The 23,476-nt window shown below is 44.8% G+C and overlaps 1 protein-coding gene across 1 annotated transcript; it reads right to left on the bottom strand.

Moving 5' to 3' along the window:
* Positions 1-224: 224 nt before the first annotated feature.
* LOC146189013 (BTB/POZ domain-containing protein 1-like) lies at positions 225-22,199 on the bottom strand. Its single transcript, XM_084603195.1, has 5 exons — positions 22,088-22,199; positions 14,988-15,076; positions 12,781-13,001; positions 1,460-1,778; positions 225-764 (listed from the first exon to the last, which is right to left on the bottom strand). Exons 1-5 carry the CDS (start codon positions 22,092-22,094, stop codon positions 489-491), a joined length of 912 nt encoding a protein of 303 aa, XP_084459321.1. The 5' UTR covers positions 22,095-22,199; the 3' UTR covers positions 225-488.
* Between the last annotated feature and the right edge of the window lie 1,277 nt (positions 22,200-23,476).

Genomic DNA, 23,476 nt, shown 5'->3' with positions numbered 1-23,476 from the left:
ACAAACCTCTTATGCTATTTAAGAAACTGCTAGATGGACCAGGCAACTCATGAAGCGTAAAATACGCAAAACATTTCCCTTAATGCAAAATACCGGCGTTACCTCCATGCGATTAACATTATTTTGCTCTTTAAATACACGTAATGGATGCGTGAAGCTATTGTTGGGTTGGTCAAAACAGAATTCCATAGATATAAAAAGAACACGACTGTAAAAGTACAGGAGTTGTTTACTTTGTACATGACAAGAAGCACAATTCACCGCATGTCCTTACATGAATGGCTACCGAAGAAAAGAGAAAAAAAGTTCACGAATTACAATTAGAGTATTGCTTTTCAGTATAGCGAACAGAATCGTCAATAAACGAATTGACATTGGCTGTCCCATGCCTTGTGCAATAAAACAATACGCCTTGAAACTTATAGCAGATAAAGACACTCAGAATGTTCATTGCAGATCACTTTTAGACACCCGGACGTAGTCCAGGTCTAGGAGCGCTGTTCTCGAATCGTACAGAAACCGGGCGGCACAGTACCGGGGTCGTCAACAATGATGTTGCTCAGCAACGCCAGTGCCTCGTTGTCCTCGAAGATACCCCAGGCAGCGGGGCCTCTGTTAAACTCTGCGGCTGAAAGGGCGAGGAACTGAAGTTTCCCGAAGAAAGGCTGCATTATTTCTCGTACGGTGACTGCGCTGCTGTCGTCCTGCTGCCGAAGACTGCACTGCTGCTGCGCCCATTCATACACGGCCGTAATCACAGCCATCTTAAAAAAGTTAAATTGGTTCACAGGAAGGGAAAGGCGCAGTAACTGTCACACTTGCTTTGTGGACACCCGAACCGCGCCGTAAGGGAAGGGAGGAAGGTGGGAATGAAAGTGGAAAGAGAGAAAGAGGAGCCGTAGTGGAGGGCTACGAGGTAATTTCGACCACCTGGGGATCTTTAACGTGCGCTGACATCGCACAGCACACGGACGCCACTTCGTTTCGCCTCCATCGAAACGCAGCCGCCGCGGTCGGGTTCGAACCCGGGAACTCCGGCACAGTAGTCGGGCGTCTTACCACTGCACCACCCCGGCGGGGCCACAGAAGGTTTTAGGACTTTTTCTGTCAAATTCGATATCTGTTGCCGAATTTGCCTTGAATCGCTGGCCTGTTTCTTCATTGCAGGTACTTCTACAGCGGAAGACTGCAGGCTACAAACGTCAGCGAAGCATTCCACACTCGAACAGCGGCAGTTAAATACATGGCACATGAACTTGCACATGAATGCGACGAATATGTGGCCTTTTATATACGGCCTAGTGACGTGTGCGCTTTCGTGGATAACATTCTCACGACTGGGGAACAAGAGGCAGACGCGCCGGCGAGAGATATGCTCCGGACGCGCGGCCTCCAGGTACTGTCCTCGAGCAGCTTCGTCTCCTGTCTAGAGTGCACCGTCAGCTATGTCCTGGACCACGTCCGCGGTGTTCCCGAGATGGCTGTCGTGGTCCAGGACATAGCTGACGGTGCACTCTAGACAGGAGACGAAGCTGCTCGAGGACAGTACCTGGAGGCCGCGCGTCCGGAGCATATCTCTCGCCGGCGCGTCTGCCTCTTGTTCCCCAGTCGTGAGAATGTTATCCACGAAAGCGCACACGTCACTAGGCCGTATATAAAAGGCCACATATTCGTCGCATTCATGTGCAAGTTCATGTGCCATGTATTTAACTGCCGCTGTTCGAGTGTGGAATGCTTCGCTGACGTTTGTAGCCTGCAGTCTTCCGCTGTAGAAGTACCTGCAATGAAGAAACAGGCCAGCGATTCAAGGCAAATTCGGCAACAGATATCGAATTTGACAGAAAAAGTCCTAAAACCTTCACGGAAAAAAAAAAAATATTAAAGAGCACTGAGGAATCTGCATTGGAGTAATGCGAAAGCACGGATGCTGCTGTTGGTTGCTTCTAGTTGCTTAATTCACTTCTTGTTTACCCATTTTAGTCTTTGGCACTTTCAAATTACGCGCCGATCCCTTCCTGCGCCCTTTGTCGGGTCTATTTCCGGTCGCGTGACGTGACATCCTCTACGTCACATTAATTCACTTGTTTATTCATTTTTGGTGCTTTCAAATTGCGCGCCAATCCCTTCCTCTGCTCTTTTTCGGCTCTACTTCCTGTTACGTGACGTCACATTAATTCACTTCTTGTTTACCCATTTTAGTCTTCGGTACTTTCAAATTACGCGCCGATCCCTTCCTGTGCCCTTTTTAGGGTCTACTTCCGGTCGCGTGACGTCACATCCTCTACGTCAGACTGATTCTCTTGTTTATGCATTTCAGTCTTTGGTGCTTTCAAATTGCGCGCCAATCCCTTCCTCTGCTCTTTTTCGGCTCTACTTCCGGTTGCGTGACGTCACATCCTTGACGTCACCCTAATTGACTGCCTTAATTAACTACTTTAGTCTGGTACTTTGAAATTGCGAGCCAGTCCCTTCCTATGCCCTTTTTGTCTTGACTTCAGGTTGCGTGACGTCACATCCTTGACATCACCTTATAAATGACTGATTTAATTAACTGTTTTAGTATTTGATACATTCAAATGTGGCGCCAAGCCATCGCTTATGACACCATTTTCGCCTTTGCTGTTTCATTTTCTTCCTCTAATTATTTACCTAATTAACTTACTGGCCTAATTGTTTTTTTTCGCACACGTCACCCTCTATCGACTGACACGATTCATTAACCTCTACGACTTCTCAATTACTCACAACTGCTGCAGACACGATTTTGCGTGTTTTGCCTCTAATTATTTACCTAATTATCTTATTGGCCTAATTATTATTTCGGACGAAATATTAAGTCGCCTTCTATCGATTGCCACCACTCATTAACCTCTATCGCTTCTCAATTACAACTGCTGCAGACAACGTTTACATTTTTTGCCTGTAACTAATTACGTAATTAACTTATTGACTAATTATTTGTTCTGCAGCAACGTTACATCAGTCTCTATCAATTCACAGCACTCATTAACCTTTACCGCTTCTCAATTAGTCGCAACTGCTGCGGACACGATTTTGCGGACGTTGTCTGCGGATACGGTCTGTCAGCGCACGTTAAAGATCCCCAGGTGGTCGAAATTACTCCGTAGCCCTCCACTACGGCTCCCCTTTCTCTCTCTCTCTCCACTTTCACTACCATCTTCATTCCTTCCCTTACGGCGCGGTTCAGGTGTCCACAGAGCAAGTGTGACAGATAGTGCGCCTTTCCCTTCCTGTGAACCAACCAACCAACAGAAATCTGTCAACATAGCGAGGTAACGCTTTCGCGTTGATAATTCGAGATCTGGAATTTGTCCCCGATAGAAGTACCTGCAATGAAGAAACAGGCCAGCGATTTAAACACCGGCAACAGATATCGTCTTTGACAGAAAAGTCCTAAAACCCTCATGCAAAAGAAACATAATTCGAGATCTGGAATTTGTCCCCGATATTTTTGACGCTTTGTCGTTTTATCGATACACTTGTCATTTAGAGAGACAGTGTGCTTGGATACCCTCATCGACTGTGAATTTCTACATGGAAAGTAAATTGTTATGATCGTCCAAATGCCGTTTGAATTATTCACGATGCATGTCACATGTTTCAGTGGGACCATTTCATACTGGGACGTTATGGTGGCTGCTCGCTCCGTAGTAACATTATTCTCGCCATCTAAATTTACACGTGTTTTCAGATGTTTTTTTCTTTTTTCTGTAGTCAGTTCATAAGATCTGGCCTGTGGAATACAAACGCAGCGCCATATATTTGCAGTGCCGCATTCTGTGCTGTAAGTTTCTTTCCTGTTAAGGATTTATTTTGCATACCATGAACCGAACGGGCCTGCGAACTCACCTCAGTACTCAGTGTTACAGACATAATACAAATAAAATTGTTTATCTACACTAATACATTAGTACTTCAGATCCACTACACACACACTTAATCTGTGCGTGCAGCACAGAAGTCCACAAAGGCAACACACACACACGCACGCACGCACGCACGCACACACACACGCACACGCACACGCACGCACACACACACACACACACACACACACACACACACACACACACACACACACACACACACACACACACACACACACACACACACACACACACACACACACACACACACACACAAAATCGCCCATCCTTTGTAACAATGGCTGTTGGCTTCGTTTTTATGTACATCTCATAATGAGCGCCTCTTTTCTCTAAACTTGTTTGCTGATTATTTATCTGACTCGTTGTGTGTACTTTTTCTGCTAACAAATATCGCACTCATGGCTGAGAAAACTAGCATACACCACTGCCATCATGTTCAAACTGCTAGTCGTGAGTTTGGCGTATATGACAAAAGTACTTTAGCCCCTTGGATCAGAGCTCGAAATGTCTTATGGGGGCATGCATTTTATTTACGAAATCGGCCGGTGTTAGCGACGACTGTATTTTATTCTCGTTTTCTGTCATACAGATGTTAATGCTTGATGACGTCTGTCTTTTTATCGTGAGAATGTCATGTTGTATTACGCAAGCCTGATTCTGTTTGTCCTCTGTGTATATTTAAAACACATGAGGAAAATTGTACAGCATAGGAGCGCTGTCTCGCAGTTGGCTTGGACGTAACTGCCTTTCTTTTTCCACATTGAAAACTGCGCAAGTGACTACAACCACTTTGCCTTGATTTTATTTTAATCGCACTTCGTATCCGATAATGTCGATGGCCTTAATGTTACCGCTCATGGTAGCGCTGGGGGTTTTTATACGGCTGCATGTGTCGCTGAAGCTTTTCGCCAAAATGCTATCTTAACATTGTCAGAGACACTTTTGGGAGCTATTGGGTAGTTCTCGTGCACGATCTGAAAGTGCAGTAAAAAAAAAAAAAAAATTGCAGTACCCCTAACGAATCGCGAGGGTTGGTAGGCTTGCACTTGGGATATAAGAGCAAACTTAAAAGGTCATAACGAGCATTTAAAATAAAGCAAATTTATTTTAGCTGCTATGAAGAGCAAAATGCGAGTGCGAAATGAAAATGAGCGATATAATCTGTGCTACGCCTAGACGATTCCACTGGAGGAATGTTTGCGTGGTGACCCATGCTTTGTTGCCATAAGCAAAATACCGTTTTTGAAGGAAACCATTTTCAATCACGCGTGTGCTTTCGGCCCTCACGCAGGACAGCGAATAACGACATGTGGTAACCGAAGACACATGGTTCATGCTAGTTACATCGACGCGTCGCGCAAAGATGTAATCAGTTCAAGGTGAACCTCTGGTAGTGGTATTGACTGTTGTTGTGGCTGTAGGAAGAAGGAAAAGAAAATGCACGGGCCTGCTACTGGCTCTGTTGCTGATCCACCTCCGCTGCCTCGTGCGGACTGAAGAGAAAATAGAGAAGAAAGAAAAAAGAAGGGGGAGAAAAAGATGCGCACCGCAACAACAGCCGTCGTCCACCACCGAAGCAGTGGCGGGTGCAATGACGGCCTACAACAGATAAAAATTCGGTGGCAGGCTATCCACCGCCTCTTGGTGACTCACCTGTCCCAGCCCCATCAGGGCCAGGATCAGCCACCCTTCCGTGACTGTTCGAAGAGCGATGAAAGAAGTCATGGGAAGCAGTACTTCCAAATTTTTGCTCCGTATTTTTTTTCTTTCATTCAATTCTAAGATCTTGAACCTTAAATTTTTTATTTAGTTGATAATGAATTAATGCACTAATTCAGTATCTGTTGGCAGTCCACACTGAACCCTGGCCCTTCATGGGTATGTACTATTTATCAAGGTAGCATTATCAAGGTAGTCCATTCATTTAATCCTTTATTCATTCTTCATCTCATACCCTACTGATGCCGAGGCAATAAATATCGATAAAAAAACATTTATCAAGGTAGAAGAAGAAGCTGGTATCCGACATGGCCAATCATTAACTGGACGTAGGGCTTCTTGACATTACGTTTGGCAGGAGTCGCCAACTCGGGTTTTCCCTTTCATATGGGAGGATGATATCCCATCAGCCTGCCAAAACCCTTGTATTCACATTATGCCCAGGCGACGCAGGCACGTTCATAAGGCTCGGTTAAAGGGGGGCTTTATATGTTAGCTGGTAGCTTACGCTGATTGATTGATTTATAGGAACGGAAAGGCGCGGTAACTGTCTCACTTGTTTTTTGTGGACACCTCAACCGCGCCGTAAGGGGGAAAACTGATTGATTTGGGGGAATGAAAAGGCGCGGTAACTGTCTCACTTGTTTTCTGTGGACACCTCAACCGCGCCTTAAGGGAAGGGAGGAAGGTGGGAGAGAAAGTGGAAAGAGAGAAAGAGGAGCCGTAGTGAAGGGCTACGGAGTAATTTCGACCACCTGGGGATCTTTAACGTGCGCTGACATCGCACAGCACACGGACGCCTCTTTGTTTCACCTCCATCGAAACGCAGCCGCCGATGTCGGGTTCGAACCAGGGTACTCCGGCACGCCGTAAGGGAAGGGAGGAAGGTGGGAGTGCAAGTGAAAAGAGAGAAAGTGGAGCCGTAGTGGAGGGCTACGGAGCAATTTAGACCACCTGGGGATCTTTAACGTGCGCGGACATCGCACAGCACACGGACGCCACTTCGTTTCGCCTCCATCGAAACGACACGCTATTGCATCATCGCGAAGGTGGGAGTGAAAACAGAGATTAAGAGGTACCGCAGTAAAGGGCTTTGAACCACCGCGCGGTAGAGGCTTTCGCCTTATCGAACTTTAGTGGTCAAAAGTGCCCCTATGACATGAATAAAGCTGAAACTATAAAGTAAACTACTATGCGCAAAAGCCATGTCTTTACTTTCAAGCCAAACTTAAGCGTAGCCATGCAGATAGCTGATAGCGTAGCTGATAGCTGATAGCGCAGATAGCGCAGATAGCGTAGCATCTGCAGATGCAGATGCAGATGCCAAGGTAGGGAAAAAACAGGCAGGAGACAAGGCAGTAGGTGACTATGGCATTGGTTCTAGGAATAGCAGGGGGGAGTTACTAGAGTTTGCAGAGCGCAATAACTTACGAATCATGAATACCTTCTTCAGCAAACGGAAGAACCGGAAATGGACATGGAAAAGACCTAACGGAGAGACTAAAATGAAATCGACTTCATAATGTGTTCAACCCCCGCCATTGTGCAGGATGTAGAGGTAATCGGGAAAGTGCGATGCAGTGACCACAGGATGGTGAGGTCCCGAATTAGCCTAAATCTGAAGAAAGAACGCAACAGATTAGTAAGAAAGAAACCCATCAACGAATTAGCAGTGAGGGGGAGGGCAGAAGAGTTCAGGATCTCGCTACAGAATAGGTATTCAGCTCTAACTGAGGATGGCGGCACTACCCTAGAGGCAAGGAACAATAATTTCAGAGATATCATTACTGAGTGCGCGGTAGAAGTAGGCGGTAGGATAGTTAGAGAGGATACCGGTAAGCTGTCTAAGGAGACGAAAGATTTGATTAAGAAACGGCAGAGTATGAAAGCTTCCAATCCAACAGACCAGATTTAATTGGCCGAGATATCAAAGCTAATCAATAAGCGCAAGGTGGCCGATATAAGGAAGTATAACATGGAAAAAATTGAGCATGCTGTAAAGAACGGGGGACGCCTTAAAGCGGCAAAGAAGAAATTGGGCATGGGCAAAAACCAGATGTATGCGATAAGGGACAAGGCGAGCAACGTCATCACTAATATGGACAAGATAGTCAAAGTAGCCGAGGAGTTCTATACAGATCTCTACAGTAGCCAAAGTAGTCAGGACCGTAATGAGATTGGCGGTAGGGAAAAACAGTCAGACGTTCCACCAGTGACGAAGGACGAGGTCAAGAAAGCACTAGAAACTATGAAAAGGGGGAAATCAGCTGGAGAGGATCAGATAACTACAGATTTGCTGAAGGACGGGGGGGATATCGTGCTAGAAAAACTGGCCACCCTGTATACGCAGTGCCTGGTGTCATCGACGGTACCGGAACCATGGAAGAATGCAAACATTATCCTCATTCACAAGAAAGGGGACTCTAAGGACCTTAAAAATTACAGACCAATCAGCTTACTGTCTGTTACGCATAAGGTATTTACTAAGGTAATCGCTAATAGAATCAGGACAACCTTAGACTGCAATCAAGCAAAGGATCAAGCAGGGTTTCGGAAACGGTACTCTACTATCGATCATATCCATACCATCAATCAGGTGATAGAAAAATGCTCGGTATATAACCAGCCCTTATACATAGCATTCATTGATTACGAAAAAGCATTTGACTCAGTTGAAACCTCGGCGGTGATGCAGGCATTGCGAAATCAGGGGGTAGACGAGCCGTACGTGAAAGTGCTGGAAGATATATATAGTGGCTGCACAGCAACCATAGTTCTGCATAAGGAAAGTAACAAAATTCCCATAAAGAAAGGTGTTAGGCAAGGAGACACAATCTCCCCAGTACTATTCACAGCTTGCTTACAGGAGGTATTCAGAGACTTGGAATGGGAGCAGTTAGGGATAAGGGTAGATGGAGAATACCTCAGTAATCTGAGATTTGCTGATGACATTGCCTTGCTAAGCAACTCGGGGGATGAACTGCAAATAATGATTGATGACCTAGACAGAAAAAGTAGAAAGGTAGGCTTGAAAATCAATATGCAGAAGACTAAGGTAATGTTCAACAGCCTCGGGAAGGAACAGCAGTTTACATTAGGTAGCGAAATACTGGAAGTAGTAGGCGAATATGTCTACTTAGGACAGGTAGTAACCGCAGATCCGGACCATGAAAAGGAAATAACAAGAATAATAAGATTGGGATGGAGCGCATTTGGCAAGCACTCGCAGATTATGACTAGCAGCTTACCGGTATCGCTCAAGAGGAAAGTATACAACAGTTGCATCTTGCCTGTACTCACCTATGGGGCGGAAACGTGGAGGCTAACTAAGAGAGTTCTACTTAAGTTGAGGACAACCCAGAGGGCTATGGAATGAAAAATGGTAGGGGTAACATTAAGGGATAGAAAGCGTGCAGAGTGGGTCAGAGAAGTAACTCAAGTTACCGACATTCTAGTGGAAATTAAGAAGAAGAAATGGACATGGGCAGGACATGTAGTGCGAAGAGAGGATAACCGATGGTCACTGAGAGTAACAAATTGGATTCCAAGGGAAGGAAAGCGTAGCAGGGGGCGGCAGAAAGTTAGGTGGGCGGATGAGATTAAGAAGTTCGCAGGGGTCAAGTGGATGCAGCTAGCACAGGACCGGGTTAAGTGGAGAAATATGGGAGAGGCCTTCGCCCTGCAGTGGGTATAATCAGGCTGATGATGATGATGATGCAGATAGCTCCTGCGTACTCCAGGTTTAACCACAAACTAAAGCTCTTGCGTACTCCAGGTTTAACCACAAACAAAACAACACCAAATTTTTTTTCTTCTATATTGTACATTGGGTTATAGGAACGTAAATGCGCAGTATGTCTTTGACCTTCAAGGTGACATGCACAGCCCAGGGCTACTTCTCCTCTTAATCGGTTCATAGGAAAGGAAGGCGCAATATCTGCCAAACATGTTCTGTGGACACCTGACCTAAGCCGTAAGGAAAGGGAGGAAGGTGCGAGTGAAAGTGGAAAGAGCGGTGCAACTACGTTGGAAATTGGGGCCACGGCGAAATCATTGCATCGCGGCAAGTGAAGTTCTCGCTTCCAAAATTCCGAAAGCGCTGTAGAATCTGCAGTGGAGAAATGCTAAATAAAGCCTGAGCGGTGCTGCTGCACACGATACATAGCGCGCCTCTTATCGAACACAAAGAGAGCTCCGTTTAACGCATCAAAGCCAGCCGACGTTCTATCATTAGATTACAAAAGAAAAACGGTGTACAAAATCGTTCCGCGCGCTAAAATCACACTGACAAGGCCGCATGTCGGCGGTTATTGAAAAACACCGACTACCATACTACTACTACTACTACTACTAATACTATTAATTGATTCACAGGAATGGAAAGGCGCACTGTCACGCTTGCTCTGTTGTTGTGGCTGTAGGAAGAAGGAAAAGAAAATGCACAGGCCTGCTACTGGCTCTGTAGCTGAGCCACTGATTTATTTATTTATAGGAAGGGAAAGGCGTGGTAACTGTCTCACTTGTTTTCTGTGGACACCGCAACCGCGCCGTAATCGAAGGGAGGAAGGTGGGAGTGAAAGTGTAAAGAGAGAAAGAAGAGCCATAGTGGAGGGCTATGGAGTAATTTCGACCACCTGGGGATTTTTAATGTGCGCTGACATCGCCACAACAACAACATCGCACAGCACACGGACGCCTCTTCGTTTCGCCTCCATCGAAATGCAGCCGTCGAGGTCGGGTTCGAACCCGGGTGCTCCGGAACAGTAGTCGGGCGTCTTACCACTGCGCCACCCCGGCGGGGCCACCTCTGCTGCCTCGTGCGGAGAGAAGAGAGAAAGTAGAGAAGAGAGAAAAAGAAAAGGGAGAGAAAGACGCGTGCCGCAACAGCAGCCGTCGTCCACCACCGAAGCGGTGGCGGGTGCAATGACGGCCTACAACAGATAAAAGTTTAGTGGCAGGCTAGCGCCCGCCGCAAGCGGCGGTGACCTACCTACCAGCCCTATCAGGGCCAGGAGCAGCCACCCTCCGTCCCCTTCCTAAGTGACGGAGGGTGGCTGGTCCCAGCCCCTGTCAAGGCTTTTCTGGTTACGTTAATAAGAGAATAACCATGAGACCGCATTATAGGCTTATGAATTCCGATGCACGGGGATTGTTTGGCGCAGTGAAATATGAAAACCGATGATGTTTGCTGTTCACCCTAGCAAGCCCCGCCGGGGTGGCGCAGTGGTAAGACGCCCGACTACTGCGCCGGAGTTCCCGGGTTCGAACCCGACCACGGCGGCTGCGTTTCGAGGGAGGCGAAACGAAGTGGCGTCCGTGTGCTGTGCGATGTCAGTGCACGTTAAAGATCCCCAGGTGGTCTAAATTACCCGTAGCCTTCCACTACTGCTCCCCTTCCTCTCTTTCCACTCTCACCTTTCTCCCTTCCCTTACGGTGCGGTTCAGGTGTCCACAGAGCAAGTGTGACAGATACTGCACCTTTCCCTTCCTGTGAACCAACCAACCAACCTAAAAGTTGTATCGTATTTAAGCCACTGTGGCGACATCTGTCGTTTATTGTAATTTCGGAAATTGTTAGCTTCGCTACTGGTTTGGTTTGTGAAGTTTAACGTCCCAAAGCAATTCAGGCTATGAAAAACGCCATAGTGGAGCACTCCGGAAATTTTGACCACCTGGGCATCTTTAACGTGCACTGACATCGCACAGCACACGGGTGCCTTGCTTTTCGCCTCCTTCAAAAAGCAGCCGCCGAGGCCGGGATTCGATCCTGCGTCCTTGGGAACAGTAGACGAGCGCCGTAACCGCTGCGCCACACTCAGTACTGATTTTTAACGGCAGTGTTCACTAGTAATCCAGGTTATGATAATTTGTAGAAATTAGCACAGTGATTACAGTCATTTAGCGTTAATAACTAACTTACACTGCTGTGAACTGGTCAACGTGTTTGCTGCTGATTATACGAGCATTTGGGACTGGCGTTATTATAGTGGTGGTAACGGTTGTAGATATATGCCTTCCGGATAGGCTATATGGATAATTTTAAGATAAGCGCGTAGTGAGGAAATTGAAGGTGTCCGCAACCTTCCCCACGTGTCCGCAACCTGTCCCCAAGCGTCCCTTCATGCGCCTGACCAGTCTGCGCAAGTAGATAATGCAAATGAGAACTAAGACGCCTAATAAGCACATATATTAAAAGGTACACTATGCCAATTTAAACAAAAAAAAAAAAAACGAGAAACTAACTGGTATCAAGAAAGCTACCGCAACAACATGTTGGCAAAGCATTATTGAGCCGAAAATGTAAATGAAAAAAAAGAAAATGAAACAACCGACATCATTACGGCGTATGAAAAGACACAAAAATTTACTATCTCAACATGGAGAGCCCTTGTAGACTACAAATTTATTTCCCAACAAATGCGTCAGTGATCTTGGTTGCGTGCGCTTCGCAAGTAACCACAGCACCGATTTCTGAAGTTTGAGGTGCGTCAGCACATGTTTCGTCTCCTTGTGTGTAGTGGGAAACTTCCGCAGCAGATAAAGGGCATCCAACGCTTTAGCTACCATCTGGTGAATTCAGTTCCAAATTGTAAAAATCATATTGCACGGTGCAGTTTGGTAAAAGCGGACTAACGCATTTCTTGATGTTATGTTGGCTCGCAACTGAATAAATATCAAATGTTTTTCAACACCTTCATTTTCGAAAAACAAAAAGTTCGTTAAATAAGCAAACATGACGAAATTTATTTTGTTATTTTAGGTTAGTCAAAGCATTGACCTCTATGGGCCTCTGAGGAGGAATCTACATATCTTCGTTAAATTATGCAGTTGAAGTTAAAAGTTTACTAGAAGCTGGAAAGAAACGAGCACATAAGGCAGTTTCGTTAAAGCGGGTTTCGTTAAAACGAGTTGTAGCTATATATAGATTCCGTTGCCTTGATCTCCATGGTTTTGTGAGCCCGCGGCTGTATTGACGACACCAGGTTTCTGTGCCCATGAACCATCTAATGTCACCGGAATAAAATTGGTGGACGCTTCCTGAATTATTCTCAAGACCCTGTTTAGCTTGTGCCCATAGCCCCCAGAGAGCAAGTCGTGGAATTCGTCTAAATCACAGCAGTTTTCCAAATCCAGATAAAATGCCGGTACCTACCGGAGCAGACCGTTAAATCCTTCCGGGTGCAAGTCAGTGATCACGATCCTATCTTCGACTGCAAAGCCTCCGTAAAACATGGCCCGGAAGACTTCGTTCTGCAGCGCCAGGATAAGACGGTGGGCTTTAAATGATCCATAGTTTCCGGTGTAGAGTTGCGACTCCACGACGAACTCCACATCAGCGAGCTCTCGAGATCCAAGAAACGTCGTCAGCGAGAACTGCGATAAAAACAAGATCTCAAGTATTTTCTACAAAAGGGATACATAATGATAAGGACACCGCTTAGCTAGCGTCTCCACAGCGCTGTGTTGACGAACGTTTAAGTAATGGAGTTTAACGTGCACTGCAGAGCCGCTCGCACTTGAGCGTGTCGAACATCAAAATCGCTCAAACGAACGGGCCACTTTGCAGAGCCGGTTGCTTCCCATGTCTTTTGCTCACGGCAGTGTCAAAGGAAGCTTACGAATCAATGGAGAGAAAAATCGCAGCATGCGTGTCTATATAAGGCAATATCGTTTAGGGATATCTGCCTCAGTGCCAAGAAAGAACAAAATAGGCTAATACAACGTGTCGTCTCTTCCATTCTTTTCTATACATTTATATTAAAGTAGCATCGCTCCGGGTGTCACATTAAGTGTCTCAACATTCTATGCGTTTGCTGATGTCAGCTGTTCAGCGGAAGTGGGACTATAAGCAGAGTGTGACGTGGCAGTTATTCACGAAATCTGGAGTCTGAAGCCGTGGATAATCGAAGCTAAGTCGTGTTCTATGGGCGGACAAAAAACGGGTGACGAAGGTTTACATAAGCCCATATAGAACGAGATTTTTTGATAGTTTGCTACAAAATTAAGCAGAAAAACGTGGCGAGATCACTTAATTACACATCAAAATGTGAATGCAGTCACATCACATACTCTGCAGTGTTTTCGTGATGATATATTTGGATATATTATTTATTAGACATCCCAATGTTACATATTGGTCAAGTACATTTTGTACTCCGAACAAGGGTGAAGGGGACCCTCAGTCCTCCCTTTGGCGGACACTTTAGCAACATTGGCTAGCAGAAGACGGCTGGTTCCCTTCGACGACTGCTCAACTTGTCTTGTGTGATCATAAATCCTATCTCCCTAACTTCGCTCTGCGGTCGATAAATTCTGCGGGTTTAAGCACGAACGACTTGAAATCATTATGATTGGTTATCTAAGGTGCTTTCATCTTAAAATTCAAACTTGCATTCCAAAAACTATATATATCGTCTGCCACCCGTTCATAACGGTTAAATCAGTCTCGCAGTTATAAAAAAGATGTCAGAACATGTGAGGCAAAGGTTGCTACGATATGTTCCATGCGTCCACGTCCAGCTTTCAGACGGTAAACCTTCAGTATCATAACACACCACGCGTCACAGTTCACTGCGCATATCACTCATTGTGTGCCTTCGCCATGCAGTTGAGGCAGTCTTGCGGCAGCAGTCATGCGAGCCTGAAGAGTACGAAGAGATATATAACTGTCAGTAAACAGGCGAAACCTCTGTACACGACAATGGCAAGCATGTGTAATACACTGATGCCATAGCGCGTCCAGTCGCGCATGTTAAATCGGTGAATGCTGTTCCTGTCATCGGTACCTCGGCTAGCAATGTTTTCTGTTAGGAGAACCCGACAATCTTACCCCTATCAGGTTACAGGTTTTTTTTTTTTTTTTTTTTTCGAAGATCTATTAGAGACTGGAATAGGCTATGCGAAGAGGTAGTGTCAATTATGTCCAGCAAATCTTTTGCTGCTACTCTTGGGATCTCCTTTAATGAGATGTACCGGCTTGTCGCATTGACGTTCTTTCATTTTTTTTTTTCGTGTGCTGCTAGTGGGTGATAAAATGATGTTTTGTCCGCTCCCCCCCCCCCCCCCCCCTCCTCGTAATGCCGCTTGCGGCGCTGTGGGTATTAGACAGAAATAATAAACAAATGTAATTACTGTGCACATGCCCTCAGAGCCTACAAAGATATAGTGAAAATACGTGTGATGTATTTAAAGGTGAAAGGAAAAACAAACTCGACAAAGGCATGAAATAATCATCTCTGCATTTTTCCAACTGTTGAAAGAACAAGACGTCCATCACCACGCTGGAGGGCCACTGCAGCATTGTTTAATAGGAAAAAAGGCTATTGAGAGGATATAAAAGCACTGTAAATAAAGACTTACCTCCGATTCGAACGAAGCCGCTGTTTGGGTTGAAGCATAAGCATACCCCTGTTTGGGACTTTCGAAGTAGTTATGGCAGAAGATGCAACCTAGAATGAAACACAAGTGCGTACAACGTACTAAGCTTGGAGACTTGTCGTATTTTTCGAAACACGCGTTTTGACAATCTAATACGTGCTACCATGACTGCAACGTTTGCATAAAACGGTAAATTATGAGCGAAGTTCCAAAGAAAGAGTGACAGCCTAGAAGGCCCTATCAGGAGCATACACCTCTGGCAGGCAGTAGACAGCTGGTGAAATGACCGACGGATGATTGGTCGGTGGGCTGTGTTACGTGGAGAGACCACATGACGTGGGCGAATTGGCGGGAGCTACAAACTCGTGTAGCTTGTTTCAGATGGGAATCGGGCTCTCCTGTACCATTGGATCGCGGGTCACACGAACTGCCCCTAGACTACGTAGGCACGTTCGTACGGCTTAGCCAAAGCGGTATTTATTAGCTCCTCTTTCCTCAGAAGGGCCAATATGAAAAATAACGGTAACTGACATGCATTACGTTTAGGCCTGGGGCGATATTGGGGGCTACTGCAGACACCAGGACTAGCTGAACTATTTCATTAAATGAAAGCTTAATAAACTTACTATTATTTACATTTGGGGATCTCTCGTATACACCCAAGAAAAAATAATTCAATTAAAACAATTGTAGCGCGCGCTAAGGCCCTCATAGATGTCATCATGAAGGCAGTTTCACATTGAAACACAGCGCCAACAGGTGTGTCAAGCTTAGACTTCACGGACAATGCGTGCCTTGACGCCATACTGCAAGCGCAATGGCTGCGCCCACTGGGTATCGACGCGGGGGCTATCAGCAAGGTCGTGGTTTATTCCTTTTCACGAAAATTTTTCCGTGACTAATTAAAAAAAAAGTTATCGTAATCAGGTATTTAGCGAATTAACACAGCACGAGGCGGTCTGCTGGCGGAGACTGCAAGCAGGGACATTCCACAATCTATGCATACTACACAAGATGTTCCCTACACAATACAGGAACACATGTCCGTGGTGCGGGGCAACCCCCACACTAAACCACATCACATGGGAATGCGAACGAAACAGAGCCTTCCACAAACTAAATAACCAGAATGCGGAACAATGGGAGGGTCTGCTGACCAGCAGCGAGCTCACGGCCCAAAGGGCACTGGTGCGGCACGCCTGCGAAGCAGCAAGACTCAGCGGTGCCCTGGAATAGGGGCGCCGACCTTGTGAAGAGGCCGAAGATACGAAGACATCGGCCCGCCGCTAAAACCAGAAACTTTTTAGAGCAATAAATTTTTTCTCTCTCTCTCTAGCGAACTAATTGTAGGAGTCTGCCTAACTGGTGTCCGCCGTAGCCCCGAATATAACCCAAAGGCTAAAATAAAGCTAAAGCCAAAAAGTTGCGGTATCATAAAATTCTGGAACTCTAAACAATAAAACAAAAACAAAAACACCCGGTCTTTAGGTCAGGTGGTTTTTGCACACAGCTATGTAGCTCACTGCTCTATACTACTCATATGTGTACTACTACTAGTTTATACTACTACTCTATATACTCTGTATACTGTATACTCTATATACTACTCTATAATACTGATACGAAAGGTGGAGGTAGTAAACGTGAAAACTACTACCTTACATACTGTACACTCTATATACTACTGATACAAAATTAGGCCACACCTTTAAGTTTTTTTTTACTCTTCCGGCTAGGTGATGTCATAGGTAGCAGTGGATGAATAGAATTAAATATTAAGAGGACCAAAGGGCCACAGCCTTCTTCAAGGCGATATTAACGCCGAAAGCTGCGACAAAGGCAAGAAGGTGTTTTCCCTCGTTACTTGTGTGTGGCAATATGTATTTAAGTACACATTGTTACGACATGCTTGAACACCGATATTAAACTTGCTATGAACATTACGCCATGAGATGCATGATGAATGAAGCAATAACTGGTGTTACTGGGATTGGTATGGAAAAAAAAATTAAATGGATGCTCAGCCTATACTTTAATTAAGAGCACACGCGAAGCGTCTTTGACACCGTGTTTTGATTCCGTGAATACTTGTTTTAAGTTGGTTTTGGGGGGAATTGAAGCAGAGTACCAGTTTCGGAGAATTTAACACTGCCTATGCATTCTGTGGAATGGAATGGGAATGGTTCTTGGAATGGGAGCAGTTAGGGATAAGAGTAGATGGAGAATACCTCAGTAATCTGCGTTTGCTGATAACATTGCCTTGGTAAGTAACTCAGGAGATGAACTGCGAATAATGATTGATGACCTAGACAGGAAAAGTAGAAAGGTAGGCTTGAAAATCAATATGCAGAAGACTAAGGTAATGTTGAACAGCCTCGGGAAGGAACAGCAGTTTACATTAGGTAGCGAAGTACTGGAAGTAGTAGGCGAATATGTCTACTTAGGACAGGTAGTAACCGCAGATCCGGACCATGAAAAGGAAATAAGAAGAATAAGATTTGGTTGGAGCGCATTAGGCAAGCACTCGCAGATTATGACTAGCAGCTTACAGGTATCTCTAAAGAGGAAAGTATACAACAGTTGCATCTTACCTGTACTCACCTATGGGGCTGAAACGTGGAGGCTAACCAAGAGAGTTCTACTTAAGTTGAGGACAACCTAGAGGGCTATGGAACGAAAAATGGTAGGGGTAACATTAAGAGATAGCAAGCGTGCAGAGTGGGTCAGAGAAATAACTCAAGTTACCGACATTCTAGTGGAAATTAAGAAGAAGAAATGGACATGGGCAGGACATGTAGTGCGAAGAGAGGATAACCGATGGTCGCTGAGGGTAACAAACTGGATTCCAAGGGAAGGAAAGCGTAGCAGGGGGCGGCAGAAAGTTAGGTGGGCGGATGAGGTTAACAAGTTCGCGGGGGTCAAGTGGATGCAGCTAGCACAGAACCGGGTCAATTGGAGAAATATGGGAGAGGCCTTCGCCCGGCTATAGTGCCTAGAAGGGCACTATAGCCCGGCAGTGGGTATAGTCAGGCTGATGGTGATGATGATTTATGTAATGAAATTTTGTTTACGTGTTTGTCCTAAGTACACATATAGAAAGTGAAATATATTTCCTCCGGTTCTCTTGCGAGTTGAACACAGAGTTACAAGAAAAATATACGCTGTCAATGGGGACTGTTAGAAGGAACAACTTGCTTCTAGTAGAACGTTCCCATAAATGATAAGATAGGCCATTGAATCAAAATGAAGGACCACATGGAGCTGTCAGCTGAAGAAATCGTCGAAGCCATCAATTACGGGAAGGGGGAGAAAGGCGGAGAGAACAGTGATAAAGACCTTTTAGGCGAATCAAATGTTTTGGCGACCAGAGAGGCAACAGCGGCATTCCACATTCTGCGGTTTTGCCTGCATCGCTTCGGTGTTTCGCCGTAGGGCATGCTGTGAACCTCAAAGTGATGCGCTGGGTCCACAGCTCGAAGTGTCCGAGAAAAAAAAATCTTCCTCTTCTCAATAGGAAACTCGAATTCATTTTGAAGGTAGCGCGAAAAACGAGGACAAGAGTAGAAGGACACAACACGAGCGCTTTTTCACAACGTAAATAGCTATTAGGGTAGCCAGCGAGGCTGGACTGGAGAGTTTGGAGTTAAAACACGTAACAGAGCCCGTTGTAGAAGAAATATATAGTAGTAAGGTTGAACGTTGGGCGAGTTGAAGATTCAACTCGCACGATCATGATTCCAAAAGTCGATTTCCCCATCTTGTCTCCTCTTCCTTTTGTGTCTAGCGATGACTGCTTGTTTCATTTTCCTTGACAAGTTAAACTATGCCAGGAGCGAAGCTCCGATGTTCAAATGTGAAGACTGGGTAGAGCAAAAAACTGAGTGTCATAATTAGTATAAGTATTAATTCACAAGCTCTTTTTTTATGTGCTATCGTTTACGCCCGTACAGCTACGGTGTGTAAAAACAAAATGCGTTTCATCGCTTTATCCACCATCACTGACGCGAATACCTAAGACAGTCAGGAAACTGGTACTGAAAGCTAGAATTTCAGTATTGACAGGTAACGTAACTAATGAGTAACCTGGTCTACGGGCTGCGCGCTGACGAGGAAGGTCGGGGCTCGGGACAAAAACCTTGAAAAGCAGGGAGAGGGACGAGGTCAATCGGAGCGGAGGAACCTGCGACTAGCCCCTAAGAAACAAAAACAGACGAGCAAAGAGCAGTAATTGTAGAATTATTCCTAAATGCACATATACAGTATTCTCTATATTATTCAAATTGTTCTTAATCTCTATTCTTAGTCTACAATGATAATCTTTCAAATATACTATCTTCGTCGATGGCTTCGTCATTTACCGTAGCATCACTAACAATAGAGACGCTTATACCATCTTCAATGCTACATAAAACTTGTGGAAAAAATTATCAGGGTTTCAGCTGAGGTTAAAAAGAGTTAGACATGCGAAAGCACGGTTTAATTCGTTTTAGCTATTGGCCTCTATCTGTTCTTTCCTCTTTTGTTTTTGGCTCCAAGCTTAAATTTGGTTACGCTCTGGGATATACACACATTAGGAAACGTGTTCACGTTTGAGCGTCTTCTGTTCCAACTCAGCCCTCCCCGGCTCACTCGCCATCCTGGCGTGGTCTGACGTTAATTTTTTAGTGTTTTCATTTTTATTTTCCTTTTTATTTCTCCATCCCTAAATTAATTCTCATTATTTTATTTATATTTCTTGGCGTGTTTTGTTTTTGGTTTATTTTTGTATCCCAATACTTATCATAGATTATTATTTTATTAGTAATACTTATTAATTACCACCATCACTATTCATCATCTTACATGCCCTGCTATTATTTTCATTACAAATTTTTTTACACGAAAGGAAAGCCGCAGTATCTGTCGCGCACATCCTGAAGGTCCAGTTAGACCTCGTGAAATACTGCATTCGCACTAAAATTGTGCAAATAACTTACTTATGTCTTTAAAAGCTAATAAAACAACTTCTACCTCATTTAATCACCGTTAGTCATACCCTATCCCTAATTACACTATTTGCGAAGCATTGGTATCTCATGCATCTACATATAAATATTTAGGAATAAGCCTAACACGGGATCTTTGTTGAGACACCCACATTATGAACGCTAACAGTGTTCTTAGTTATTTAAAGCATAACTTGCGCCTGGCACCGCACGCAGTAAAACGTTCCGAATATTTACCTCTTGTTCACCCTAAACTAGAAAACTCATACTCTATCTGGGACCCCTAACAAAATAACCTTGCCAAAACACTCGAATCATTTCAAAACCGTGCCATAAGATTCGCATTTTTGACTCATAACGTAGGAGAGCAACATCACTGAAAGCAAAAGCTAACCTCCCCACCCTAGCATCTCTTATCCCTTTGTAAACTAGTCAGGCTGGCTTTTCGCCAAGCTTTTTCATTCCCTTTTCAGTTATTCCATTACCACCCCAGCTCACCACGTTTCACGTTGCGCCAGTCACCAGAACGCCGTCCATACCCATCAAGCATACACTTCTGCGCATCTCAAATCATTTTTCGCCCAGACTGCAAGAGACTGGAACGACCTGCACGCTGAAGCTTCTGTCCATCCTGGCCATGAATCTTTTAGGTCATTCATCACCAAACTAATTAAATGATTTATTAGCCCACCCCCCACGTAACGCCCCTAGTGGGCTTTTGAGGTATGAAAAAATAAATAAAATCGCATAGTGTATATATTTATGTTTATTTTTATATTTTTACCTACTTTGTCCTTTCTCCCTACCGATCACCTATTTGATTTCCTCTACCCCTTCCTCGCTATCCCTTTATTTCCGCTGTTCCAGTTCAGGTGCTTCAGATGTCAGCAGATACTGGAGCTAGCACACGCCTTTTTCTTTTTTTTGGTTATATAATAAAATAACCACATACTACTAACTGCGACGTGAGAAACTGAAAGAAAAGCCGATGAGAAGGCGGGAAGAGGCTAGCTTGAAGCAGCAATACAGGAAGTACAAAGAAAAAAAAAACAAGAAAAGGGTAAATGAAGTCTTCATTCCATTGCTACGGGAGTAGACGAGACCGCTTACAAAACACGGGGCCCCTGAAACTGTCCCTCTTATTGTTAAGCTTTAATGTTTTAACCCGTTTGAACACGTTCGGGCAGGGTTGAACCTGTTCGAACAGGAACGGAACGTGTCTCCGGAGGCGAAACCAAACCCGAAAGGCGTGATCCCGAACCTGAGCCGAACACAAATTCCAGTTAGACACCCTGGTTCTGACGTTTTACGTACCTAAGACCGTATACCAAAGATGTAGTATTTACGTCGAGAGCAGCGAACAGTACTTTGCCATCGCGCGCAGCCATCACAGCGCAGGGCAAATTTTGACAAAAGGCGAGCCGGAGAATTATACCATTTTCTCCAGTTTTTTTTTTCTCATCAAATTTGGCTTACGTACACATATTTGTTGTCGTTGAACATAACTACCCTACTGATAGATGCCGTACTACATAATTCTGAAGTAGTAGCGACATCGTAGGGCTCAGTAACCTGCACCGACACCCCACAGACTGCAAGCTGCCTTCCCCGTGACTGGGATTTAATATTTGCCGAGTTCTACTCACCAACAGGACTCAATAATCGTGAAGAAAGCGGGCGGATCAAACAGGTATATTGAGAGAATGTAAATTTACAGTGGACGTCAATGTGATCCAAGAAACTGCCGTGACAGCAAGCGTTTCCTCACGAAATTCATCCGTGGTCACAGAGCCGCGCTAAACACAGGAATTCATTCATTCAATCAATCAATCAATCAATCAATCAATCAATCAATCAATCAATCAATCAATCAATCAATCAATCAATCAATCAATCAATCAATCAATCAATCAACCGACCGATCGATCGATCGATCACACTAACACAGATACGCGGGCTGTTCGAAAAGCACGTCGCTTTGGTGTATGTACTAAGCAGCACGTGGCTGCCTCAACAACCACGAAGTACGCGACAAAGCAGCTCTTCAACTTCAGGCACCAAAGTCAGTAAGGTTCAAATCAAACGGTGACTACTTACGGCCCATTGCTTCCCGGTAAGCACGGACTTCTGCAACAACTCTTGGGTAAAACTCCGAGAGTGAACCTTTTCTGATAACGGCAGACTTCACTCAGTTACCCACGGTCCAACTATTCTAGTTCACTGTAGTCCAACTCCTACTGCAGTTGTTGCCAGACTGAAAACTGCCTATTCTCAAACCACATAGATTGACTCCACTGCTCAGTGCGGCCAGAGGATTTTTTTCTTGCGTCGTTTTTTTTTGTTTGCTTTTTTTTTTTTCCTTTGTTTTTGTTTTTCATCCACCCATGCGCCCGCCGCTACCGCACACCTGCACTCGCCTGCGCGCACACCCCCGTAGATGGCGTTCATGGAGCAACGTTCCTGGGAGCGGCCGTCGTAGCCGTTTAACATTGCCCGATACGTGGCACCAGAACGCGCTGCTATTCGTGCGCAGCGCTCAAATTTTCGAGTCTTCGGCGCTTTTCGTGCTCATTCACATTGCGTGCTGCACCATACGACTGCCCACATGATTTCTTTGTGTAAAAACGCCATGCATCGAAAAGGCGATGTGTCGCGCACAACCAGAAACGTTTAACTGCGACTTTTATTAGAAATATTGCAAAGAATTACTTCACTTTACATGAGGACAAAGGTAATATTTACGACAAAAAACAACAACAAAAAACTAGGTACAAAGGACTACATAAAATGCGTCGCGAAACAAAGCGTCAGTTTTGGCTGCTAGCAAAAAAATGTATAAAAAAAAACTTGCGGCTACTCGACACGTAGAGCACACTTGAAAAATGCAGTAAAATGCCCGCAACTGTACTCAATAGTATAACGTGTCAACACAAAAAATGAACACACACAAGGAATTCGAATCTTTCAAAACTGTGCACAGAGGCAGGTGATGTATATCAGAAATTTGATATCAGCGATGATGACTTGCTAGGTATGAGTCTACGCCTGCTACACACAAGAAGTTTTTAATGTGTGTGCGTGTGCGTGTGCGTGTGTGTGTGTGTGTGTGTGTGTGTGAGCATAGACACTTGGCACGCCGCGACCATCAGCAACATTAGGCTACTAAAAGAAATTTAAATCACGACGGGACTATCTGTGTAATTCATTTTTAAGAACAACTAACCTGCCAGAAATACAAGTGCGCCTTCTTCAAACACAATCGGAGCAGCAGTTATATCCACCTAGGATTAAACAAAATGTAGTGCGCAGAAAAAAAATTTGCTACGAATTAACAAATTACCACAAAAACAAAGCGGGCTTTTACATCTAAGTCGTGTGGTCGCCTACGACCGATAGCTGGATAACGTGTTATTTAGCAAGGAGTACGAGGAGGAAACAACTTTATTCAATGCACTATTAGGCGTCGAGAACGTCCTGGGCCGTGTG

This window comes from Amblyomma maculatum, chromosome 5 (assembly GCF_055883805.1).
Source record: "Amblyomma maculatum isolate TAMU_Amacu chromosome 5, ASM5588380v1, whole genome shotgun sequence".
In the NCBI taxonomy this organism is placed as follows: domain Eukaryota; kingdom Metazoa; phylum Arthropoda; class Arachnida; order Ixodida; family Ixodidae; genus Amblyomma; species Amblyomma maculatum.
Note: the sequence above shows the minus strand (reverse complement) of the source record. Positions and strands in the feature narration are given on the sequence as shown.